This window comes from Aedes albopictus, chromosome 2, assembly GCF_035046485.1.
Source record: "Aedes albopictus strain Foshan chromosome 2, AalbF5, whole genome shotgun sequence".
NCBI classification, from domain to species: Eukaryota; Metazoa; Arthropoda; class Insecta; order Diptera; family Culicidae; genus Aedes; species Aedes albopictus.
In genome coordinates, this window is record NC_085137.1 from 185,909,339 (window position 1) to 185,936,974 (window position 27,636).

At 39.8% G+C, this 27,636-nt stretch overlaps 1 protein-coding gene across 1 annotated transcript; it reads left to right on the forward strand.

Moving 5' to 3' along the window:
* The first annotated feature begins 1,390 nt into the window (after positions 1-1,390).
* Positions 1,391-27,636, forward strand: LOC109409313 (BRCA2-interacting transcriptional repressor EMSY). The gene is made up of 5 exons (XM_019682759.3): positions 1,391-1,850; positions 1,980-2,154; positions 14,352-14,724; positions 15,221-18,032; positions 25,295-27,636. Exons 1-5 carry the CDS (start codon positions 1,790-1,792, stop codon positions 25,729-25,731), a joined length of 3,858 nt encoding a protein of 1,285 aa, XP_019538304.2. The 5' UTR covers positions 1,391-1,789; the 3' UTR covers positions 25,732-27,636.

Below are 27,636 nucleotides of genomic sequence, written 5' to 3' on the forward strand. Positions count from 1 at the left end.
GTCGCTCATAGTGGTGCGGTCATATTTTTGCAACTTGATGGAAAAGAAGAAGACTAACGCGTTTCGCGGATTTATCTTGCAAGGCACAATATTTGTCACAACATATAAAATTCAATAAGTTGGCCTTTGAAATGAAAAAGAACAGACCTTTATTAAATATGTGCATTGCATGTAGAAATTAAGAGTTTTTAGAAATCTGGTTCTATGTTCAAAACCAATAAAATTTATGTGCAAAGCTTGATTGCAAAAATCTATGTGCGCGGCATTTACAAAATATTGTTCGTGCAGTTGAAAATCGGAGTTTTTGACACGCGAAAATCGATGTTTCTCCTAAACCGTGTGTCGGACGTTCGACGGGCACAGTGCACTGGATAAAGGGCCAGGTCCGCTGTCCAGCGCACTACGTCCGACGTTAGGTTTGACCTATAGATTTTGAGAAAATTCGATAGTCGGGTGTGAGGAAACTTCGGGTTTCAACCGCGACGACAATAGATGCGAATTATTCTTAGTGTAGGGATGCCAATTCCTTGATCCGAAACGTCTCGTAATGCGAGGTATGCACTTCAAACGGAATCGCTCAAGTAATTTTCGTTCAGTGCATTATTTTTCCGTGACCGGAATGGTCAAGAAATTTAACACAGCAAGCCCCATTTGATTTGACGTTTCGCTTCAGCTCCGTACTAGGATCCGGAATAAAGTGACGCTTTATTATTTCTTGGGCGATTCCTTGCCTGAATTTTCCACGCATCGAGATAGGCCAAAAAATTTCTTGCGATCTGCGTATCACCCAAGGGGTTAGTCACTCGGCACATTGTGCCCGGCACACTTGTCGGCACATCCCGGCACACATGCCGGCACATTTCGGCACACTTCTGGCACACATGGGCACATCAATGACATCCAATTTTGCGGTATGAAATCAACCTGTCAACATACTTACGATTGCAAAAAAAACCCTTTTATATGAATTTAATACAAGTGTTCTGGGTGGGATTTTGTTGGCAAACACTGATCAGATTAACAACAGTCGCCAAAAATAGACAGGGTTTCAAATAGCGAAATCACATTCAAAGAAAAATTCCACTGGGCACATTCGGCACACCTCCGGCACACCTTTCGGCACGTCCGGCACACAGGGAAAAATAATCGGCACACGCTCAAAAATAACGGCACAAATGAAGTGTGCTGAATGACCAACCCCTTGGTATCACCCATAAAATGGCTCTTTTTTACGAACTTTTTTGGGTACACTATGTTTTCCGTGCATTTAACGATTTGGGTTACACATTCCAAAACAAATACCCCTCGTTTCCATTTGTTTTGAAAGCGCCGCCTCAGATTTGAAGCACGCGCGGCAGCCCAACGGCAGCGTCGCGGCGTGCAAAGCGAAGCCCTCGGGTTGCCAGCGCGGAGTGGATGCTGCTGCTCGTTTCGTTCGCGATCAAAATTTTGACGTCTCATAAACAGAAATGGAAGAGGACATATTATGCGAATGTTGAATTTTTATGTGAAATTCTTTTCCTGTTTTTGCGACTTGGAAGTGCATTCGGATTGCTAGTTTTGCAGTGTAGCTATCGGCCAATCGGAACGATTATGTGAACCGTACGAGTGCAGCTTGGATTGACGCCTGGCCGCGAGTGAAAAAGTGAACAGTTCAGAAGAAGCGCCAGGTTTTCATATTAAACCCACGGACACAAAGTTTGACTTTTCTCGCCAGAGTGCAAAACGTTCTTGTGCAAAAGCAAAAGGAAAATATTTAGGAGGAATCTACTCGGTTCGTCGGGGGAGGATGTGGCCAATCAAGCTGGACATGACCCGGGACGAGTGCCGCGGTGTCCTTCGGCGGCTTGGTAAGTGCGCGTTGTTGTGCGGGACTCGCTTCCATCTCCCCCAGTGACATCTTTTTTCTCACGCTTATTTTGTTTCGCTTTGCCCTCCAAAATTTTGATTTTTTTTTTCGTTGCTTCTCTTCCCCGCAGAGTTGGAATCCTATTCGAGTGTTATGAGTACATTTCGTGCGCAGGGAGGACTATGCAAGGAAAAAGCGCGAATTTTAGAGGATCTGCGGAAGCTGCTGCACATTTCGCAGGATCGGCACAAGGCCGAAGCCCGCCGGGTGGCCAACGACGAGCGGCTGACCACGGTGGCCGAAATGTAAGTACATGCCAGTGCTGTTGCACGGGGGAAGTGATGTAGAAATGCGGAGTTTGTTTCGTGTTCTCAAGGACGCTGATGAAGTGTGTGTGTTTTGGGGTAAATTTGTTTATTATTATTTTGTGTTTATCTAAGCATATAAACAGAGAACTAGATTTTTTATCTTAAAAATGTAAATAAAACCAATGTTTTGTTTATTAAGATTTTGTTAGTTTGGATTGTTTTGAAAATGTGCACATCTACGACAATGAGAATAGCAAAAATATAACTTGCATTGAACGGAATTAAAATTTGGTGGCTTCTATAAAAAGTAACTAGAGATTGATAGTATACTGAAGTCGGACAAGGAGATGAAATTGAGTGGTTGGTCTCGCTTAAAACGATCTCAGTCACATCCGTCATGTATTTACGACATTAATAGTGATGAGATGCGACTTTGACTAAGTTTATAAATGATGAAATAACTATTAAGCAACATTGCTACAAAACACATTCGATACGCTTTAGGGAGCATGCTCTTGCGGAAATTATTAAAGGCAGAGACGATTTTCATAAAAATGGTTATGTTCTAGGCTTTTGACTGTTACACCTTAGAATAGCTTGAATTATATTATAAACCATCATACAAATGTTATAAAGCCTTTTCAGATTCAACAAAGTAGAGGTCGGACTTGATTATTCGGAGTAGGGGTAGGTATGGACAGTCTAGCCTGGTACACGGTTTATATGGGAAAATATAAAAAAATGGAAAAACTTAAGTTCCTGTATACTTTTTGAGTTCCACTTTGGTCCAATATCAACTGTGCAAAATTTCAGATCGATCGGAAAAACTATATTTTAGCGCCCGCCATTCTTAGTTTTTCATACGATTTACTATGGGAAAACTTTACTCCTGCAAAGAAAAATCGCTAGGAGTCACCCCTAGATCCCTAAAAATAAGTCGATGAATGATTTCTGTAGAAAACTTCACTAGGAATCAGACCTCTGAAGACATAAAATCGATGCGACGTTCCTAGAAAAAGTTATTAGGCCTCACCCGATCGATAAAATAGCGAGATTTTATTATTTATTGTTATTCCTTACATGTTAAACAGCGTTTGCATGCCATTCGGTTTTCAGTCAATAACTTTTTTCACATGCCTCAGATCGCTTTGCGGTCTTCGGAGGGTTGGTTCCTCGTAAAATTTCCAACAGAAACCATTCATCGATTTATTTTTAGGGGTTGAGGGGCAAGCTGTGGCGATTTTTCTTTGAAAAAGTGATTTTCCCCATACAGGTCGGACTCGATTATCCGGAGTCGGAATCTGGCGCATTCCAAAATAATATCTCGCAAACGGAATGCTCTAAGAAGCTGAAATTTTGAGTGATGACTAATCAAAGTTGGCTTGGCAAAATGTCAAAATTTCAGCTTTATAGAGCATTCCTTTCTCCAGATATATGTTTGAGAAGCATCAGAACCTGACTCCGGATAATCGAGTCCGACCTGTACTAAATCGTTCTCCGATCGATCTGAAATTTTGCACAGTTGATTTGGGACCAAAATGGAACTCAAAAAGTGTACAGGAGTAAAATGTCTTTTTGTGTCCCACGCTAATGGACACCCTAAGGTTTTTGCCAACTTTACCTGGCAAGATGTCAAAAAAGTTTAGTTTTTTGATACATGTATCCTTTTAAAGTCTATTTAGCATCTATTGCATAAGAATGTTCACGAAGAAAATTGATTTATCCACTTCAAAAAGTGTTTTGAAAAATGTTAGTTTTTCATGACCGTCTTCAAGCATACGGGGCAGAATGGACACCCCTATGGGGCAATATGGACACCATGAGACTTTTACGAATTTCGTACATTATTTACACCTATAAAGTCATTTCATTACAAAACAACTATTATGGATGAATAATACGTCGAAGTAGTTAATTTTTGTTCAGTTAATTTAAATTAAGGCTGTTTAGATAAATCTTCGTTTTTGTCGGCATGTACACTGCCGTAAATCGCATATCAGTCCCATCTTTGCTGGATTTCCTATGCAAATGGACAGATATGCGATTCACGGCAGTACAGCTGTGCCTAGAACAACTATTTTCCACTGCTGTCGTTTTTTGACCAATTTGTTTCACCGCATGTCTACTATAGTGAACATTTAATCGAAAATATACTGAAATCGAAGAATTTGGTTGGTTTGTGATTTAGATTATATTTTTCCCTTACCGCTTCTTTCAAAAAGGTGAGTGTCCATTTTGCCCCGGCAGCAGAAGATATTTCCAAATTTGATTTTTGATATAATAAGAAGAAAATATAAACATGTTAAGCATGTAGATACAGCAAAACTACTTGCATGTATTCTAGAAATATCAGGTTTTAATCGACCTGCAATAAATTAATCACTAAATCTTTTTTTAGATGGTGTGAAAATTATAATTTCCATGCACAAAAAACGGAGGACGCAACTTTTTCGTGTAAAATCAAGTATAATTTTGATTTCAAATATTTCTTTCCTGAAACTACGTTTTAGATAAATGGACTATATTCTCCATTCATTAAAAGTTCAAAAAAGTTCGCATATTTCAAAATATTGAGGGTGTCCATTCTGCCCCGGGTGTTCATATTGCCCCGCCTACCCCTATTGATTTTTATTTCACTCCGGATAGTCGAATCCTCTGGATAATCGAATCACGAAAAAAATTGGAATTGAAAAACGTATGGAAATGTAGATGTTTTTGTTACAGTAAACGTTCGATAACTGCAACATGTTTACGTTTCACTTAGCGAACAAAATTCGATAACTGCAACGTCAGACAGGTATCAATAACCCATGCAATAACCCATCAATAGGACAGATCGGTGAAGTACTAGATTTGTAGTAATGAGCTGAATTTTAGTATGGTGAGAAGGTCAATTCTCCGTTTCTGCAATAAAATAGTGCAAAAAGCGTGGGTATTATGATTCCTGGCCTAATTTAATGCTGTTTGAGCAAAACTTTGGGCAACAGTGTGGTTATTTTCTCCATTTCTTACAACATAAACAACATACAGTAGACGTTCGATAAGTGCAACATGTTTACGTTTCACTTACCGAACGAAAATCCGATAACTGCAACGCCTGACAGTGTCAATAAACCATCAACTGACGTAAAATGAACGTGAACTTCATCCGACTGTTCATTTGGGCTAACATGGCGCACCATTTTGACGGATGGCGGTGCGATAACTGCAAAATTGTTGCACTTATCGGACTTGCAGTTAAAAAGCATTGCAGTTAAACCGTTTGCACCGACCGAACGTCTACTGTAGTTATCCAAAGTTTTGCTCAAACAGCATCAAATTAGGTAAGGAATCATAATACCCACGCTTTTTGCACCATTTCATTGGAGAAACGGAGAATTGACCTTCTCACCATACTAAAATTCAGCTCATTACTACAAATCTAGTACTACACTGAACGTGCCCCATTGACGTTAAATAGACGTAAAATTCATTCGACTGTTCATTTGGGCTAACATGGTGCACCGTTTTGACAGATAGCGCTGCGATAATTGAAAATTTGTTGCACTTACCGGACTTGCAGTTAAAAAGCACTGCAATTAAACCGCTTGCACCGACCGAACGTCTACTGTATTTCATATGCATAAAGCAGTGGCGTAGCCAGACATTTGAATTAGGGAACGTCCATGAATAGGAGGCAATCAGTGAAGTACTAGATTGAAAGTAGTGAGCTGGATTTTTGTATGACGAAATGATCAATTCTCCACTTCTGCAATGAAATGGTGCAATCAGCGTGGGTTATATGATTTATTGACTAATTTGATGCTGTTTGAGCAAAAGTTTGGATAACTGTGTTGTTGAAGTTGCAGGGAAAAATAATACAACAACACAGTTATTCAAACTTTTGCTCAAATAGCATCAAATTAGCCAATAAATCATATGACCTACGCTGTTTGCACCATTTCATTGCAGAAATGGAGAATGGGGCACGTTCGGTGTAGTACTAGATTTGTAGTAATGAGCTGAATTTTAGTATGGTGAGAAGGTCAATTCTCCGTTTCTGCAATGAAATGGTGGGAAAAGCGTGGGTATTATGATTCCTTGACTAATATGATCCTGTTTGAGTAAAACTTTGGATAACTATGTTGTTTATGTTGCAAGAAATGGAGAAAACAACAACACTGTTGCCCAAAGTTTTGCTCAAACAGCATCAAATTAGGCAAGGAATCATAATACCCATGCTTTTTGCATCATTTCATTGTAGAAACGGAGAATTGACCTTCTCACCATAGTAAAATTCAGCTCATTACTACAAATTAGTAACAAATTTTGAAAACGACGTATAATCAATGCTACACCATTGATTATACGTCGTTTTCAAAATTTATTACTGAAATCTAGTACTTCACCGATCTGTCCTATTCCTCCTCTCCATAAATAAAATATAAATAAAAAAATGAATACCGTCCCTACACAGTTACGGATCACTTTGATGTTTAAAGCAGTGAAGAGAATTGACAGACAAAAGAGTTTTGTGCCTGCAACAAAGAAGGCGCGACGATTACTCTTTATCCTTACTGGTAACAGATAATGACATGATCTCGAAAATTTTTGTTGCAGACAAAACGGAAGCTGAATTTGTTGCGTACTTTCCAACTCGTGAATAATCAATATTTACTAACCCAAAGTCGAAGCTGTTTGATGATCGATCTTCAGCAGAGTTCGACAATGATTTTTCATAAGGGCCTAACTGACTTGATCGATTTCTCTTCATCGACTCTCTCTTTCGCTAATAACTTGATCAAAACAAACAAAATCATTATTCTTTTAGTTTCTATAGCAAGATGTAGTCGTCTTCTTCGCATTTCAACTAAAAAATCTTTGGAAAACTCGATATACATTCTTTAATAACACAAAGAGAGGATCGATGAAGAGAATTCGAAAATGTCAGTTAGGCCCAAATGAAAAATCAGTGTCGAGTTGAAGTGTTTACTGACTCGAAGTTACCGTTCGAAAATCGCAATGCAAGGCTTAGAAATCTCTAAACTCGTGGTGTACGATGTTTATCCTATTATTTTCAAGTTGGGACAAATTTATGTCACATTGGGTGGATTGTCGCAACAAATACAGGAGGAGCAGACCTGGTATGGTGGTTAGAACACTTGACTATCACGCCGAGGACCTGGGATCGAATCGCACTCCCGACAAACTCGCAAAATGTGAGTTCTTCCTTCGGAAGGGAAGTAAAGCGTGGGTTCCGAGATGAACTATCCTACACACCAAATTTTGTTTACTGGTATTCAGCAAACTTTGCTGATTTTTTTTGTGCTGATTTCATTCAGCAATGCGAATTTACTGAATATCAGCAATTATTTTTCAACTTGCTGAACCATCCAGCAATTTTGACAGTTGATCAGCAACGTTGTGCTGAAATTCAGCAAAAAAATTGCTGAAATTCAGCAATTTATTTTGCTGATTTTTTTTGTGCTGGAAGCGTTTCAAAAAATTTGGTGTGTAGGGCTAAAAATCTCGTTAATACAGATAAAAAAACAAATACAGGTCGCGACATTGTCATTATCGTTGCGCGATGGTTGAATTTTGATTCTTGTTCAAAATATATATTTCGGCCCGAAATTCATTTTCTGCGATAAAAAGTGAGCCTAATCTGATATTGGTTTTATTATGCAATGATGGAGTTGTTTCCTCACAACTGCCAGATAATAATCGAATTTCCTAAGAAGCTACTCCTGCAGTGATAAGCTCTAATAGTGTCGAAATCCATCGATTTTGATATAAAAATCATTCGTACTGCTTGGATAAGATATGTTTCTATCTATTCGGCGAAGTTGTGCTTGATTCTGGGATTCAAATACAAAAATAATCTGACTTTCAACAGTGATCCATAATGTGACCCCAGAAACTGATCGTTTGACACGGTTATGGATCACTTTAAACAAATATTGGTTTTTGCTCCGCTCAACGCTCATGATGTAATATTTTTCGCTTAAAGTGTCAAAATCATCGTTTCAAAACATAGAACCTTGAAAACCAGGTGTTTTGAAACGCAGAATGGTAAAAAGTATACTTATGATGTAGACTAGAGCATCACTGAACCCTAATGGCGTACCTCTTGCGTAGCATAGGGATACGGGACTTTTTTAATGTTTTCTCTTTATTCCTATTGTAATATCGGGTACTCCGTCAATGAAATAATCAATACACTGCGTAGATAAGCCTTATCAACGCAAATTGAATATTAGAGTTGGAATTTTGAATAATTACGCACTGATTCATAATTTGGCACAAATTGATCCATAATATGTGGGACTCTGAGGAGCTGATTGTTGGAAATAAAAACACAGGCGAGGCTTCGTTCTCCAAACCCAGGCACTGACTGATATCGCTACCAGCACAGTGCCTCTCCTTTATTCAATCTAGGTATAACATATTTACAATTTATTTCCATTTACCTACCAGTTGATACCTAGCTCTCCACTGAGCTGTGTGATGCACCTCCAAGGATGTACCTACCATTCAATACTCCTCCTCATCACACACTCTCAGATCCGACGCGTCCCGAGCTGGCCACGTACTCCTCCAGCCTACCGAGCTCCTCCTTAGCAACCGAGCTATCAGACTCCTCCTGGCTCCAAGCAGACTCTGCTCCAAGCTACGTCTGCTACTAAGAGGCTACCAAGCTCCTCCTGGCTCGAAGCGTCTTCCGCCTCAAGTACCTTCTGTCATCCAGCTCCAGCGTCCATCGATCAGCCAGCACCTCTGCCTCTTGGTTCCAGCGCAGGTCCCATACGGCTATCAATCCTCATCGAGTGTTGGTCCCCTCACCGCATCTTGGTGTCTCAACGAATATTGGCACCAGGCCTCATTGCATCTTGACACCTCATCGGGTATTGGCCTCCTCATCGTATCTTGGATACCGCATCTCGGTCTCCTCGCTTCCCGAACCACCACCAGGGCGTCCCTGGGCCCATAACCTGTTGGAAATAAAAACACAGGCGAGGCTTTGTTCTTCAAACCCAGGCACTGACTGATATCGCTACCAGCACAGTGCCTCTCCTTTATTCAATCTAGGTATAACATATTTACAATTTATTTCCATTTACCTACCAGTTGATACCTAGCTCTCCACTGAGCTGTGTGATGCACCTCCAAGGATGTACCTACCATTCAATACTGATCCATAATAGAGCATATTCATTTTTTACGGAACAATGACTTGCCATTATACTTTAAATGGTTCGACAATCAAAACATATCCAACACTGCTTTCTAAGTCTTTGTTTTTGTTTTCTTTTATTTTTACTGAATTATGGAGGTCAAAAATACCACTATGTGATCTATTACTATGTACCCACGGTAAATATAAACATAACAAAACAAATAACATTTCTCATTTCAGATCAACGAGCTTGTTTAGACTCATACTGTCCTAATTGGCTCCGTTTTTTGTTGCCTTTCGGCGTTGTATTTAAAGTATTCTAACTCAAAAACAGCCTCTGCGCTAAGTTTATGATATACACGTGATACTGAGAGCGGTAATGCCAATTCCGCAAAAGCACGCCTAACCCTTCAGGACGTTACAGTTACAGTTTGTTACAGTACAACACTAGCAAAAAACCTCGCTCGTTGTATACATTGTGAGCGCAGTCCAGTTTCTGTTGCTTGATGGCGCGAGTCCTGAAAGGTTAATACAAAAACGATCGCAGGAAAACCTATGGACGAAATCCCAAAAAAAATCCTGAGGAATATCTGGAAGAAATTCTGCAGAAATCCAAGCAAGAGTTTCTGCGGAAATTTAAGAAAAAGGAATTCTTGGAATAATCCTTGGAAAAATTCCAGCAGTACTTCTGAGGCATCCTCCCTAAAGGACTTCTGGTGAAATATCAACACAAAATTGGAGGAAACTTTCCAAAAATCCTTTGACAAATATTTACATTTATCTTTCTTCTTCTTCTTCTTCTTGGCGTAACGTCCTCATTGGGACAAAGCCTGCTTCTCAGCTTATTAACTGAGAGCTTCCTCTGCCAATGACCATTTTGCATGCGTATATCGTGTGGCAGGCACGAAGATACTCTATGCCCAAGGAAGTCAAGGAAATTTCCTTTACGAAAAGATCCTGGACCGACCGGGAATCGAACCCGTCACCCTCAGCATGGTCATGCTGAATACCCGTGCGTTTACCGCCTCGGCTATATGGGCCCTTCCATTTATCTTTACCTGTTGGTATTTAAGGTTGAATTCCACTATAAATCCTAGAAGAAGAATGTCTAGGGATTCCTCGGAGGGAAAATCCGCGAAGGAATTCCAGTAGAAATTCTTAAAGAATCAAAGCAAGATTTCCCAGAGGGATTTTTGTTAAAACTCCTCGAGAAGAATCTGCAACAGAAATTCCTGAAGAAATCCCAGGCAGACTACCAAGAGGAATTTATCATATTTGGATGCCTTCGACTGCTAGGAGTTTGTACCGGGAATTCATCATTGAAATAACAAAAACATATGGAGGATTTTTCCTTGCAAATTCTGCAGTAACATCAGAAGGAATCCCTGCAGGCATTATTTGAGAAATTCCTGGATTGGCGTCTATTTTTTCAAAGATATCTTATAAAAAAAATCTTACCGTGTAAGCACCAAACTTTGTTACCAGACGCGCCAACTTGATAAAATTATTGGGGGGCCTGGTTTTTCTTTTTTTTTTTGTGTCGCTCTCTCTTCTTGGCGTAACGTCCTCACTGGGACAAAGCCTGCTTCTCAGCTTAGTGTTCTATGAGCACTTCCACAGTTTTTAACTGAGAGCTTCCTCTGCCAATGACCATTTTGCATGTGTATATCGTGTGGCAGGCACGAAGATACTCTATGCCCAAGGAAGTCAAGGAAATTTCCTTTACGAAAAGATCCTGGACCGACCGGGAATCGAACCCGTCACCCTCAGCATGGTCATGCTGAATACCCGTGCGTTTACCGCCTCGGCTATATGGGCCCTTTTTTTGTGTGGGAAAATCGAAAAATCGTCAAAAAGTGGGGGGGGGGGGGGGGGTGCAAAACCATGCCTTTCAAGTTGCAACCTCACTGGTCTAGGTACAACACGTTTGTAAAAATCGAGTTTCTAAGCTGGGCTACCCGAGCATGGAATAAGAACAAATTGAAAACAAATTGAGTTATTTAGATATCACGAATTTTGATAACAAAGTGAGTTTTCATTTTGTATGACTTAAGTATTAACATAACAAAAAATGATAACAAAATAATGTCCTGGAATATCTAATTGAAGACAGAATGAGTTCTCATTGATAACATATTTATATCTCATTTTGTTATCCACATTTTACGGCTTGATATCATACGCAGTTCTCAGGGAGTTATCAAATCTATAGGGTAATAACTAAAAATTTATAACAAATTTAGTATTCATTTTGATATTTCATTAGGTATTAATTTACATGAATAAGTACAAATTTAAATGAGGCTTTATTTTAAATTCAGAAGAATCTCGTGATTGAAAACTTGTTTTGTTTGTTACGATATCATCAGATTATAGCCCCTATTGATGGCGTAGTATTATCGATTGTAACATTAACATTTCATCAATAGTCAAGTCATTTCTAACTTGAAGCCTATACGAATAAAAAATGTATGGAAATCGGATAAGATATCCTCATGCATATGCAGCTTAACTATACCATGATTTAACTAAAAGATTCATGTCGGACATTGAAGTGGCTAAGAAAAGTAAAATTGGAGTCAAAGGACAACTGCACGTAATATTTTTGTATAGGGTATCGCGCCACTTGGGCGGTGGCTTCTATATTCATCTGTTTTCCACTTTAACTCAGTCAATTTTGAACCAATTGACTTGAAATGTTGTACACGGGTAGATACTATACCTTTCTCACCACATTCCAAAAGTTGTGTCAATTGGCTGAAACTTGATTGAGTTATAGTGGAAAACAGACGAATATAGAAGCCACCGCCCAAGTGGCGCGATTCTCTAATTATATTTCAGCTTTTCCTTCTGATTATATGCACTGCAGTAAAACAAATTGAATGACATCGAGCAACGAATTGAGTCGCATTCGGCTTCTTAGCTCTTTCCCTCGTTACCCGGGGAAAAAGATGATATTTTAACCCTAAAAGAGATACCTGGGGTCCATTGGACCCCAGGCGCCTTTCAGAGCTCGTCTTTGATGTAACACACTCAGCGAGGTGACGAAACTGAGGCCATGAAGGTATCCCTTTTAGGGTTAAAAATAAGGTATCCCACTGAAAAATAAAAATGACTACATTAACTCTATCGGGTTTGGCATAATGTCGTTTGGCATAATGGTCAAATGGCATAATCTGGCATAAAAGTCGTTTAGCAAAATGGCCGTTTGGCATAACAATAAGTGAAATGGCATTCATCATTTTCATGTATGATAAATATATGTTTTATTTTCAAAACTGTATCAAACATCACGGGATTCATCATTTTGATACGGAGCTACAATGAATCTTTTTTCACGCGAGAAAACTTTACAAAGGTAAAATATGTGACCTTCGACAGTAGAATGATCGTGAATTACTTCGGTTGGCCATATCCAACTTCATTTGACTTTGTAACGTTTCGTTTACGTAACGAAAGAAAAGAACTAAATTTTCACTGCTTAACTTAGATTTTTATTCAAATTTTTAGAGTGATTACAAAATAGGCGACCGAACAAGGCACGGATCAAGCCCATACTGCTCGCGTCTACATTCGGGCTTCGTGTTCGTGATGATCGTTCGACAACTCATTCACAATTTGTTTCATGGATCACAGCGCTCGTTACATCTTTAATTTAGAATTATGCCAAATGAACATTATGCCAATCGGCTATAATGCCAAACGACTATTATGCCAAATGACCTAAAGTGTGAGAAAATTTTGAGTACTGTGGAACTCTCGTTATTTCCTTACGAAAGTGCGAATGGTGCAGTTTTAAAATATAGAATTGGAGAAATAATCACCCTGTAGTTGTAGTTCAAATTTCAAAATTTTTGACAATAGGTATGTTTAGATTGAAATAACTGATATAGGGGAATTTTTGTATTCTGGGCAGTTTTGTCCTCTTCGTCATGGAAGGCTTTTTTAAACCTGTAGAATTCAACGTTAGCCTTAAATCTTTCCCAACCAAGCTAAGCTATACCTATACGACCAAGTTTCAGGCAATTTGGCCGATAAAAAACCCCTCATAACGAAGAGAACAACCCTGCCGATCATAACCAGTCACCCTATTAAAGTTCAAGCCAAATTAAATCAATAGCACGACCATTACCCAGAATCAGCAAATTTTAAATTTTGTGTCAATATGTAAGTACAATACTCAGGTAGATTTAACAAATATTTTGTGAATATAATTAATGTTAATAAAGCATATTAACCCTATTTTGGATTTTTGAAATCAAATTGTGTTATCATTGAGTTTTTGAAATGATAACAAAATGATATCTCAATGTGATATTAAATAAAAACAATTCGGAACGAAAACTTATTATGATTTCATTTTGTTATCAATAACAAAATGAGTTATCAATTTGTTATAGGCTTGTTCTCATTCAGTGCTCGGGTAATGTAACCCATCCGTCTCCAAGGGTTAAAGCCATTTTTTTTCTACATCAATGTTTTTCACACACACTCACAATCACAAGCTAGTATTGTTTAACTATTTTTTGAATAGTGCGCAAAGTTTGGCCCTAGATGCGCAAAGTATGGCGCGTTCACGGTACTGCAGTCTGCAGTGACCAGGACAGCTATCGTACGTGGGAGGATTGCGTCAATCTTATCTTAGAGTCAACAATTCTCTGTGCTTTGGTAACACCCTGGGTTTGGATTATATGTTCCAGGAAGCTTTGATTTCAGGCATGTGGCCGATGTGCTTTGCAGTAATGATTGGAATAGCTGAACGTATAATATAAGCAAATAACTTAAACAAGAAAATGAAAACAAAGATATTTGAACGCAATAGTTTTTTTTTTCAAAATTATATGTGGCATAATGTTCAGCTGTGAAAAATAGTACTGTTGTGACTTTGGATCATATTTTCTAATAATATGAATTAACTTGTGAACAATATAATGTTTGTCAACTTTGCTCACTCGAGATCAAGTTGATCTTGTTCAAAATAATAAATTCAATATTTGTTCACCGTATAACCTTCCTCTACCTCTGTCCCCCGTTTCAGAATTTCCGGACCAAACAGCGTCCAGGATTGGTGCAGAGAGGGTCGTCGCACTTTCCCGATTCTTCCTCGGACGGCTCCCTACACAGCTTTGACCTATATAGCCAACACTGTTTGTGAGCAGATCACCAGGGAGAATGCCAAGCTGCCGCATCCTTTCGAAACATCTAAAAACAGGCTCCAGAAAGAGCAGGAAGAGGAAGAGAAGCAAAAGGCACTTGAGCAGCAAAAACTACAGGAACAGAACGCTACGGCACCGGCAGCAGTGCCAAAAACCGAGGTTGAACCTCAGAGTGTTACCCCACTTGTTGTGGCACCGGAACCAGTGAAACAGATTCAACCACCACCACCGCCGTTGGTGGTCATGTTGGACCCGGTAAGCTCAAAATATGTTTTTTATTGATTTGATCAAATTTTCAAATGAGAGATTTTATTTCGCTTAGTTTGAAAGGCAAAAAGCACATAGATTTATAGGGTATTTTAACCAACAGTGGACTCTTAGTAGAGGAATAGTAAACCTAACAAAGATGATTCTGATAAGGGATTCAAAGTCGAGTCAAGTACGAAACACTAAAGACGAACTTACAGTTGAGATCGAAATACATATCTGTCATAGGATACGAACAAATAGTTGAAATTATGAAGAACAGCATTTCATTCGTTTCTTTTATTTATCCCCTACTGAATAAAGATTCACTATTGTTTGAAATTACTTGATTTGAAATCTACTTTCAAGCGAAATATTGTTAATATTTCTAGGCTAATGAATATAAAATTATGAATTTTTGTTTCAAATCAATAGGTAGATAAAAAAAAAACAAATACGTATCATGCAATCTTTTAATGGCAACAATTCTTTTTTTTTATTTCAGTTTATAGAGGCTGCTAACAAAAGCTATATTAATAATGATTTAAAGAGATCATATCCTGAAGAGCCAAATCCGACGCCTAGTATAGCTAACACAGTTGAAGACGATTCTCCTTTGAAAAAGAAACCACAATTGTATCAAGAACTTCAAAAGCAGGAACCATCATTTCATCCTCCTCCTATTGTTACTTTCCACACCCAGCCCTATACTCCGTTGCAACCGCAACTTCAGCAGCCACCTCTTCACTTTCCCCTCCCACAACAACTGTTGTCTCCTAACAAGAACCTACCATCTCCGAATAACTTTGGACCAGTGTTGGCAAATAACAACCTTAACATCAATGCCAATAATAATAACATTTTAACAACTAAACCGACAAAGGCGAGCGCTAAAAACACGGAACGGCAACGTAAAACATCCGGTTCTTCTAGGAAGAATCAAAATAAAACAAAAACACCATATCAGACAAAACAATCGGCAAAGGCAGCCAAAAATATGGCCCAGCAGCAGCAACAACAACAACAACAACAACAGCAACTGCAACCACAACAGCCCGTCCCAATACAGTCGAAGATGCCTGCTGTGTCTGTTGGAAGTGGGCCGATCAAAGGAACTAACAGCCCTCACTTGATCCACTCTTACGCGAGTCCCCTTGTTCCGTACGAAATTCCCCAACATCCGGGAAGTCTCGAAATGCCTGATCTTCAGAAACACCTAACTTCGAATATTGTCTATCAAACACAGGGCGCAGCTGGTCCGCAACCACCGAATTACGGTGTCATTTCAACGGCAGTTCCGGTCAAATCACCCAGTGGACCATACCAAGTTCAACAACAACAGGGTCAGCCAAATTCCGGCCAAATGCCTACGAATATCGTGTTTGGTCCGCAGCATATACTCCCGTCGTCTAAAAAGGATATTCAATATAATCTCACCAAGCTTAATCCTACCCATACTGGCACCATCAAGAACAACGTGAATATACCGTTAAAACCGGCAAGTCCTTCGATTATCCATGGAAAGGGTCATCCTCTGTTGAATTATCAGAAGAAATCCCCTTCAAAGAATGTCCTAATTCCAACATCGTCAGCTGCAGCTACCCTGGCCAGCTTAGGAATCCCGAAAACGATCCAGCGAAAGGATTCTATCAGCAAGGCACGTGACTCCGACCTGATAATTAATCCGGCGGACATTCCCAATCCCAAGATTATATTCTCCACGTCGGCACCCACGACCTCGCATCAGGGTTCACCCAGCCATATACCACCCGGAAATCAGATAACCATCCTGGATCAGATAACGCTACATCCTCCGAACACGATAATTCAAGCATCCACTTCCGGTGGGGTAACGATCATCCCGTCTCCAGCGTCCCAGCAAACCACAATCAGCCACATTGCCCCCCATAATCCAACGGCATTGCTCGCGACGAACAACACCATGGCACCAAAACCGGTCGTTACCCCTATTACCCCGGTCGGTAACAAGGTGGTTACGTTCAAGGGACCCAATCTAGCGGGCTTTACGCCGGTGAAGAGTGGAAGCAAGTTGTCCGTACATAAGTTGCAACTCATGCCCATTGCAGGACCAACCGGATCGAAGAATAACGTCATTGTTCTGCCGGCCAAAAGTGCCGGAAGTGGTACCCTGAACCCGGGCCAGAAGATTACCATCCCAAAAAGTGTGGTCGAAACAAATGCCCTAATGACCTCCAGTGGCAACCTGATGAGTCCACCCAAGGTAATTGTCCAGCAACAGCCGGATCTCAACAACATCGTTGTTTTGGACATTGGAGCGGATCAGAAGTTCAAGGCCACTAGCAAACCCTCAAACAAATCCGTCATCACGGAGGACACACCTGTTGACATAGTTTCCACACCCATCGACGTAGTCACGGGAGCCGTCAAACTCCAGGAACTTTCCAAAGGCGGCTTCCTCTCGTCAGCTTCAACCTCCTCAACTTCGGTCAGTTCCGTAGCATCTCCCCTGACGGACAAAATGATCAAACCGACGGGCAAGTACAACAACAGTGCTAATCTAACAAAACCAACAAAATTCGAAGCGGACAGTACCGCTCCAGGGCCATCCGTTAACGTCACCACCAAAAAGTCCAAGGCGAACCATCAGGGACGAACCGTACAAAATAGCAAATCTAAATCAAAACCAACTCCCGCCGCGGCCAGTTCCACTACGGCCGGAGCAGATGCTCCACAATCCCGAACCCCCGCAACCGATTGGGAACTCGAGTTGGACCAGGCCAATCAAGCTCACAACTTCAAATCCAACAATGTCCTGTCGAAACCAGCTCACAAACCTACTCCCAAATCCAATCCTCCGACTGTACCTACCCCAATCGCCCCGAAACCCATCATTGCAACAACTCCCAACAGCAGTAACTTCCGGAAAGCGGTCCAACCTCTATCGTCCAGCTCCATCAGCTCGACGTCCACTCCGATTGCAAGCGAAACGGCACGGCTACCACTGCACCGACCAACGGTGCCGGTACCCGTCCCGGTAATGACCACCCCGCCACCGAAAGCTTCGGTTCCGCTCCCGGTCGGACTACTCCCCACCACATCGTCATCGCCTCCGAACGAACGAAGTGACGACACTTCGGCCACGGATTCAGCCGACGCTGAAGAGGAGGAACCCGACGAATGCGAAGAAACCATCGGAGAAGATCTGGTGATTATCGACGACGACGAACACTTCCACGAGGTGATTGAGGAGGATCCCGAGGTTATACCGGACGAAACGTTCAACGAGCACGAGGACATCCACGGCGAACGGGTCGAGATCGTCAGCGTTGGTTACGGTAAGTGGATAGTTCGGAATACAGCTTCTGAATATATTGCATAACTTTCTACTCGTTGTATATAGTTTCTCCGGTAAATACTTCTTCTTCTTCTTTATGGCTCGACGTCCCCACTGGGACTTGGCCTGCCTCGCTTCAACTTAGTGTACTTTGAGCACTTCCACAGTTATTAATTGAAGGGCTTTCTTTGCCTGCCATTGCATGAATTTGTATATTGTGAGCAGTGTTGGTAAAATCACACTCAAAGCACACTCATGAACCGCTCCTGCGTGAGCAAACTCGCACGCGATTCTGAATCATTTTCTCACGCGCGAGATTTTCATGCAAAATCTCGCTCTCACGAGTCAAGCGCCGAAATCTCGTTCGCTTGTAAAACGAAACCAAATTAATTTGAACAATATCCAATGTTGTTGTACGATAGGTTTGCTTTTGATCTATCATATAATCCTAAGAACTTCGATGTAAATAATAAGAACACCAAGAAATAAAGCAATGAGTGAAATCGCGAATCAACTCATGCATGATTTTTTCGGCGGTGAGTTTGGCGAGTCAAGAATCGCGCGTGATACAACTCAAGCATGAGATTTGCGATTTTTAGTTTTTACCAACACTGATTGTGAGGCAAGTACAATGATACACTATGCCCAGGGAGTCGAGAAAATTTCCCTGACCGGAACGGGAATCGAACCCGCCGTCTCCGGATTGGCGATCCATAGCCTTAACCACTAGACTAACTGGAGACTCCGGTAAATACGTACTGGCCAAATTTATAGGTTACGATGATGATACATTAAACAACCTCAATTTACGCTCAAAAAGAGGGGAGCGTAAACTGAGTTTGAGCGAAAATTGGGGGAACGCTTTATAATATTAAGGGCCGATTTCTTCACCCGGGCTTAAATTTTAAACCAGGCTTAGCAAAATTTTAGGCCGGGCTTAACTTTTTTTCGATTTCTTCACCTCGGCTTAACCACTAAACCCGGTTTAATAAAGCTACGGTTTGCGTTAAGTGTGGCTTATTTTAAGCGGTGCTCTGAGGTGGCTTAGCAGCGCTAAGCCAGGCTTAAGCCGCAAATTGTAGAGTTCGGGTTTCTTCACCTGCCTCATGGATGAATTTTTGCAACACCAGAAAATATTTTTAATAAAACATGTGGGTACAGTTAGGAATGATACAATCGTAAAACGTTTGGATCGGGTGGAGGCGATGATAAAGAAAATGATAATCTACAGCCGGCGCGTCGTCAATATAAAATATTCAACATCGGTTTTTGTGACAATCAAGTTTATACATTAGAAATTCTTCAAAAAGGCACCGTGTTGATAGTTTTGGAAATTTGTCATCCTGATTTGGAAGTCGGAAGAACATTTGCATTGAAGTTTATATTTATTTTAATCCGGTCCTTCCATAATTTCAGGTCACAATAAACATATTTTTGTCTCTTATGGTTCAAGAGATATTATTTTTTTTACAAACAAACTTAGGATGGCACTTAAAAAATACCATTCTAAATACTTTTTATAAAAACTTAGTTCAAGGCACGTTTAGCCCATCGAATATCCAACATTTTGACTCATAATTCTAAATATAAAATGTATTATTCGTGGTGTACTTCTAAACATGACTTACTTTGAATACCTAATAGGTAGGGACAATGGAAATTCGCGATTTCGCGGAAGCCGCGAATCCGCGAAATTGGGCATTGCCCGCGAAATGCCGCGAAATTGGACAAAACTGTGAGAATACCTTACATATTTCCTTAAATTCCAAATTTTTAATCACAAATTGACAGATGATTTTCGACAGTTTGGGATAATTTTCGATTTCGTATCTGCATAATAAAAGTTCATAGCATCAAATGTATTCTTGTTTACTGATTTTTCGTCAAATTGGTTACTTTTTCGATGAATTTACTATTGCGCCTCATAAAACCAAATAAATTATTAATTTTACATGTAACATTTAAAATTTCTTCTACAAAATGGTCAAAAATATGGGATCGCGACATTACCGCGAAATTCACAGTTGTAGCCCGCGAAATTTAAGAAATTTTACCGCGAATTTACATTGTCCCTACTAATAGGGTGACGTTGGATATTATCGGCAGGTTTGTTCTCTTCGTCGTTTGGGGTTATTGTCGGCTAAAATGCCTGAAACATGGCCATATCATTCAGCTTACTTTGGAAGCATTTGAGGCCAATTTTGAGTTCAATAGGTTTCATGACGAAACAAAACTGCCGAAAGCACGTAAATTCCCCTATCTAAAAATGACGCCAGTAGATTTTAAATATCTTTATGCAACTCAGCACTATTAAATTTGATTTATACTTGCCGTATCACAACGGACTAGTTTTTCGTACTATACCAAACAATTGAAATATGAATCATAATGCAATAATTGTTTGATTCACAACCAGAGATGTCACGGCAAGAGTTTGCCAAATTGTCACGGTTATAACCGTGTAGTACAGCTTGCTTGATCAAAATTTAGTGTATCTAGTGATGGAACACATGACCGTTCCCACCGAGCCACCGCGAAGCACGATGGTACTGATGGAAACGATCATATTCTTGTGATTTGTTTTTCATTGCAAAAATGTTTTACAACTCGTTGCAAAACTCGATTTTTACAGCGCTCAAGTAATCCATTTTTTTTTTCATAATGAATAAGATTTTTGAGCTAGAGGGGCTGTTTTATTTTTGTATGGGATACAGATTTTTCACCCAAACCCTGACATTGAATCTAGATAGGTCGAAATTACATTTTCAGCACTGCAAAAAAAAAGTTCTTTAGTACAAGGCAGCCAGCATCATATTAACGCATTTTTATATTAAAATCCTAAATCTTTTGTATGTGGGCCGTAATGCACGATCATATTTTCCCTTTTTTTAAAGCGTTACGTAATTTGGGAACGGCAACTAAACATTTTTAAAATAAAGTATTAAAATAACACAAACGAATGGAATAAATTGTTTCTATTACGGGATTTCAGTTTCTAGCTGAACTTGAACTTTGCTGTGGCTTTCATTATGTACACAGTTCAAAATTTTAGACATATTCGAAAAATGGTCTGAACTCTGGAGCATCTCACAACCAACACATTTTCAAAAACTCACTATCGAAATGCAACTCTAACAGGGCGATAATGTAGATTATTTATTCGAAGGCGATTCTGGATATCAAAACATAAAATCAACATTGCAACGCCTTTTCTGCAATGTGGCACTCCAACTTTGTACAATAAAAGGCAAATTCGAACACCAAATGTTGTGTAACGATCATATGGAGTAGGTACTAAATCGAAGATCTTCGATACTAGCGTTGGGTAAAATTTCAACAGTCTAGGTAGTTCATCATTGTAAATTTCCTTCTGCATCCGAAAAATTTACCGAGCGATTCCGCTTTTCCTGCTAAAATGTCAGCGGATGTTTTGTTGTTGTTACTCCATACTGCTTATAACGGGCATTTCAAAATATCGGCGGCTTAAAATGACGTTTCCATTGGAAAGTCACTGGAATGATATGGGAAATTTCGTTAAGCTTGGCTTAGCGTAAGCCATCGCCTTCATTTGCTAAGCCGGTATGAAGAAACGCAAATATTTAAACCTGGCTTAAGGTGAAGATATGACGAAGCCACAGCTAAAATTTTTAAGAGCACAAATCTGAAGAACCGAATGTCGTATTGTGCTGAAAATTTGATCGATTGGTCACCAGCAGCGTGTAACCAATCGATCAACTTTTCAGCACAATTCGACGTTTGGTTCTTCAGATTTGTGCTCTTGAAAATTTGAGCTGTGGCTTCGTCATATCTTCACCTTAAGAATTTGGCTTAATTTTAAGTGTGGTTTAAGATAAACCAGGCTTACGTCGTTAAGCCGGGTAGGTGAAGAAATCGGCCCTAAGGGCCAATTTCTTCACCCTGGCTTAAGCGTTAAACCAGGTTTAACTGTATGGGTAAACCTGGCTTACCAGATAAGCCGAGGTGAAGAAATCGGCCCTAAGTGCGTAAACGCGATTTCATTTGTACACTGAGAAAATAAATCACATATCCAATGGAAAATTTCCATTAGTTTGGCTATATAACTGTTATTGGATTTCCCGATGAAAATTTCTTCAGAAATATCACATGAAATCAATACGGTCTATGGAAAACATTAGGAAATCACATAGCTTCTATTGGAAAATCACATAACTTCGCAAAATCTATGTGATATTCCCATAAAATTCAATGGACACGTGTATGAAAACAGTCCATGTGAAAATCAGATGAAAAAAATGTGAAAACTTTTTTCAGTGTAAAGATCGAAATTACACAATGAAAAAAGTTTCCACATTGTTTTTATCTGATTTTCACATGAACTGTTTTCATACGTGTGTCCATTGAATTTTATCGGAATATCACATAGATTTTGCGAAGCTATGTGATTTTCCAATAGAAGCTATGTAATTTCCTAATGTTTTCCATAGACCGTATTGATTTCATGAGATATTTCCGAAGAAATTTTCATCGCTAAATCCAAAAACAGTTATATACATAGCCAAACTAATTGAAATTTTCCATTGGATATGTGATTTATTTTTTCAGTGCAAACCTGTGATAAGTTACTTTAGTTTGAGTTATTTAGTAACAATCAATAATACCATCAGGATACCAGATTCCGCTCATCTAAGGCCAGTTTCGCAGAAAAACATCATCTGTTGAATGACTGTTAAGCCAATTTGTAATGTTTTTTTCCATTTTATGTTAGTTCAATCTAAGTGCAATCAGATACAAATCAAGACTTATGTAAAACTTTTCATAAAAGTATGATTTTATTACATTTGGTGTGAGACCAAAGTGGTCCTAATTCCGCTCACGAACAAATTTATGCCATCTTTTAATAGACTTTTGCGGAAAAGTGCATTATTTTTGCAACTCTATGTTTTTACCACAGACAAACAGACGTAACACTTCGAACAATTTTCGATTCAAATCATAGTCGCGGAAACATATTCGCCCAATGCTAAAAGGACTAAGTTTGTGCGACCATCAACTAGGTGGCGGTAGTGAGCAAACGTCAAACTTGAACAAAAACGATGGGAGCGCCACGGGTGGGCAGTTGGCCACCTATCCAATTTTGAAAAAGGTCGTTAAATCGATGTATGATGGGAATTATCAGAGTGTTACGTCTGTTTGTCTGTGTTTTTACAACTATTTTTTCCTGTTCCGTAGGAGTGCATAATAGAGATTAAACACACTGTGTACTAAAATCGGCAAATTTTACGATTTTGACGTATTTTTTCGCGCGAGCGGTTATTGGAACACATGAAATTAGCTACAGCTTTTTTGGGCCCAATAGCCGTTCAAAAAATTTCATTGTTTTGTTTTTAAAATTTATGTTATCCGGTAAATATTGCATAAAATGGCTTTGCTCTCGTCTAATTTATATTGTCCAAGAATATCAGCACCGAAAAGAGTATGTAAACTTGATTTTTGCAACAGTGAGTGGCTATTGGGTCATGAGCGGCTACTGGTACACTGACGGTATAACATTTTGCAAAGTTCAGTGGTTCTCAACCTCATGATCATGGGTCAAGCGATTTTTTCAAGAACTGAAAGTGTGAGGATGCAGTGAAAATGTTTTTTTTAGTCTGCGTCTCAGGGAACACTTATTGCAATGTAGTTGTGTTGCAGTGTGATCAGTGGTTCCCACTATAATCTTGGGAAAAACAAATTTCTCAAGAATCAAAAGGGCTAGGATGAAATGGAAATGTTCTTCGCATTAATCATATCAAGGAGAAGTATTTTACAGTTTCCAATCAAATCTATGGTCGCGGACCAAAAAAATTTCCCGTAAGTGACGACGAAATGAAAATGCATTCTTTACGCCCCCGGCTAAACTGAAATATTGCTCAGTGGTGGCTCCAAAAAGAGGAGAAAACACTGGTTCCCCTTCTGTAGAAACTTTTAGAGCGAGCCAAGTCAAGTTCGGACTGTCTTTACTCCGAAAAAAATAAGAGGCTGAGACTTTAGATGTATCAGAATTGACACTTCTTCAAAAACTGCAACCTTCCATGATATTTAGAACACCACATAATAATATCAAAAGGTACAACTGATCTGGATCAGTTCCAGCAGATCTAGATCAAAGACATAAGAATCTAGTACTAACCAATCCAAAGCACTGTCGAAGACTCCAGCCCTCAAGGATGCATATCAAGAACACTAGAGCGACGTGTCGAAAGATAAAACTTATCTAGATCAGTTTCAGCAAATCAAGATTAAAACCGAAGGCATTAAAATGTAGTACCAACAAATCCAAAGCACTTTGTCGGAGACTCCAACCCTCTAGGTTGCATACCGAGAACACTAGAATATCATATTGAAAGATAAAACTTATGTAGATCAGTTTTAGCAGATCTAGATCAAAACCGAAGACGTACATATGTAGCTTCGATCTAGACAACTTTGCTGAAGACCTACTCTAAGATGCTTGGCAAGAGCACTGGTGCGCTTGTTCGTTAGGGATGTTTAAGATAGTTACCAACATTTTGTATTACATTTACTGTCCCCATTCGCACAACAGTCCCATGTGAATAGAAAACCCAGCAAACATGCGAATAGGGGCAGTTTATACTATGTCTGATTATCAGAAATCAGGTTTTGTAGCAATTTTAAGTTGTTTATGCAAACAAAAAAATATCAGATTTTTTGAAAACGTTTTTCACTTACGCTATTCTGGAGGAAATTTTGTTTAAAATAAAAGTAGAACAGTTAGGTAAAAGATCATTGAAAGAAAATTGAAAATCGATTCACAGGCGGCTGAGAACGGGCTGCTCAAACTTTTAGTTCTTATTTTTTCCTATCACGGTATTGGAGTGTTTAGAGGGGCTCGATAAAACTAACGCCTCAACTCTTGATTCAATATAGGGTCTTGTACCATTTGGGCAGGTGTACCTATTTTGGGCACTTGCCGCTATAACTAAGTCAATTCTAAACCGATTGATTTACGTTTTTGTATACCTAGAGATAGATACTGTACGTGCCTAGCTCGATACAAAAATTCAAATCAATCCGTTTGAAATTGACTTAGCTATAGCGGCAAGAGCCCAAAATAGGTACACCTACCCAAATGGTACAAGACCCTATTGCGTCAGAAGCGAAAAAATATATTTTGGATTTGCCGACTGTTCAGAATAGTGTGTTCGCACGACATCTTTGAAACTAATAAAACAGACGCAAAAATGAGTTTATGTAATTCAATTTCAAATACCCTCATTTCAGACACATCGCGGGCGTTGATCGCCGATCTGGAAGGAGCAGACGGAACTGGCAGTCCGGTAATTGTCCAGGAAGGCGCTACCATCGTGTACGACAAGGCCGGTAACGGCAATGTGGAGATCAATCCATCTAGCATGAACTTCGAACAGTATATCGAGGAAGCCGGCGATGGAGACGACGAAGGAGAACCAGTGGAAGCCGATGCGAGGAGGACCGTCCTGCCGGGTGCGGTGATGGCCGGCAGCAATAGTAGCAACAAGAACATCATGTTCGAAATGATGGAAATCGATGCCGACGGGAATAAGCACACGCGAACGGTGTCGTACGAGGAAGCCCTGGCCGAAGGTCAGATCATGGCCGCCTCGGAAAAACCGGTCAAGCACGGCAGCACGTCAGTAACGGGGACAGTGGTCAAGGGTAAGACGAAACCCACGTCCTAAATACGGGGGGACGTCGAGATGTTACATATACGCATTATATAGGTAATTATTCAACATCATCATAGCAGGCCATATTTGTTAAACTGATGCAGACAATGGTTTCCTGGCCAGCGGCGCAAGGTCGGGGTAATATTTATTTTAGCATACGTCGAACCAGCATCGGCCAACTCTGGAAAAGAAGCATTTGTTTTGCTTGAATCTATTCAAACCCAACTACAAAATTTACAACCCCTATTGAGAGCCGACACAGAGAATATCTTGTTACTAAAGAATAGTGTTGAGTATATTTCTACACCCGGTTTAGGTTTCCTTTTACAAACTGATTAACGATTGTAGCGTGTGTCCTATTATATGACTACTTATAGTTATTATTTCTCTAATACGTATTCAGTTTGAGAGCTTTGCTTGATAGGCGTTAAGGATTAAATTTGATTAAGAAAATGGTAAAACAAAATATTGCACAGAAGTTCTGGTGACAAGTTGTTAAGTTTTTAAAACGACGGAAAATATAAAGAATTTTGCTATTATTAATACGATAATTTAATAAGGCAATATCTGCAAATTTTATTGATTTGTTATTTTCGTTTCCGTGTTATCAGACTTTATACTCTATATGAACTTTTTTTTTCTTTACTTCGTGAGATTGCAGGAATGTTTCCTTTCAGTCGTTTAAGCAAACGAACGGGTTGCGAGTCCAATGAAGCTACATGACATGTTTCGTTTTGGCAGAATGTGACCCTAAGGATTCTCAATCGTAACACGTTATTGCGATCAACATTACTTACTATAGTGTCCCTGTTTCGTTCTAAATTTTACGGGTAACTTGCCAATCCCAAAAGCTTTCTATGTGCTAGATCTCAAACGAGAATCCTCCAAGGGTTTGCTTTCGCTTGGTAGTCGTGCATATTATTATGTGTGATATTATACCGTATTCTTTCGAAGACCACTTTTATCCGGAATGTACAATTGTATATGGTTTAGATTTCTATCAAAATTCAGCAGAAAGAAGCCAACATCATTATAATAATCGATAAGTTCCTTAAATGCAAGATATTCATGAATTGTTCAAGTCAGAGATTAAATTACTCATTGATATGGCTTCCAGCGCAACCGGGTCAAGCGGAACCGGTGGTTAGCAATCAATTTCAAGCCTACCCGGGATTGAACACCTCATCGGACGCGAGATTTGGGCAACCTGGAAGTTTTCGGAGCAAACATACTACGAGCTCGAAGTTCTATTTTTCAAAGTTTGGTGAAACCGGCGGCGGTGATGGATGAGGGTACCTTTGAAGCGGTAAAAGCTAGCAAGAATCGGAAGCCGCGTGTAAAGGCAGCTATCAAGATATTGGAAGTTTTCTATTTTGTCTACGGCTTGCCCAGCTACCGTGAAGCTGGAAGGGTTGACCGTGTTTACATCCAACGATTTGGTCTTGTTGACGTTGATGGCGAGACTTGCCAGAGAGGAGCGATCGGCAAGATCATCGAGTTTACTCTGCATATCAGGGCGCCGTTGAGCTAAAAGAGCAACGTCATCAGTTCGAAGTCATTTAGGTACTTCATGGTAATGGGCAGTAATCGCATCAACCAGGATCTCGTCGATTGCAACGAGGAACAGTAGCGGTGATAGGATACATTCTTGCTTCCCTCTAGCAACGACCCGGATGGGATCGGATAAGACACTGTTGTGCAGTACTCTGCACGAAAATGCCATGTACTGTGCTTCAATGAGGCCGATTACCCTATTATTTTTTTGCACGGGTCTGGTTTTTGCTATAACTCAGTCAATTTTTAACCGATTTTCATGAAATTGTGTACACATGTAGGTACTGTTAGTACTATCAGTGTACACAATATCATGAGAATTGGTTCAAAATTGATAGAGTTATAGCAAAATAACGACCCGTG

Coding starts and splice junctions, on each gene's coding strand:
- LOC109409313 (XM_019682759.3), top strand. CDS start 1,790: ATGTGGCCAATCAAGCTGGACATGACCCGGGACGAGTGCCGCGGTGTC. Junction 1,851..1,979: donor CGGTGTCCTTCGGCGGCTTG/GTAAGTGCGCGT, acceptor TCTTCCCCGCAG/AGTTGGAATCCTATTCGAGT. Junction 14,725..15,220: donor TGGTGGTCATGTTGGACCCG/GTAAGCTCAAAA, acceptor TTTTTATTTCAG/TTTATAGAGGCTGCTAACAA.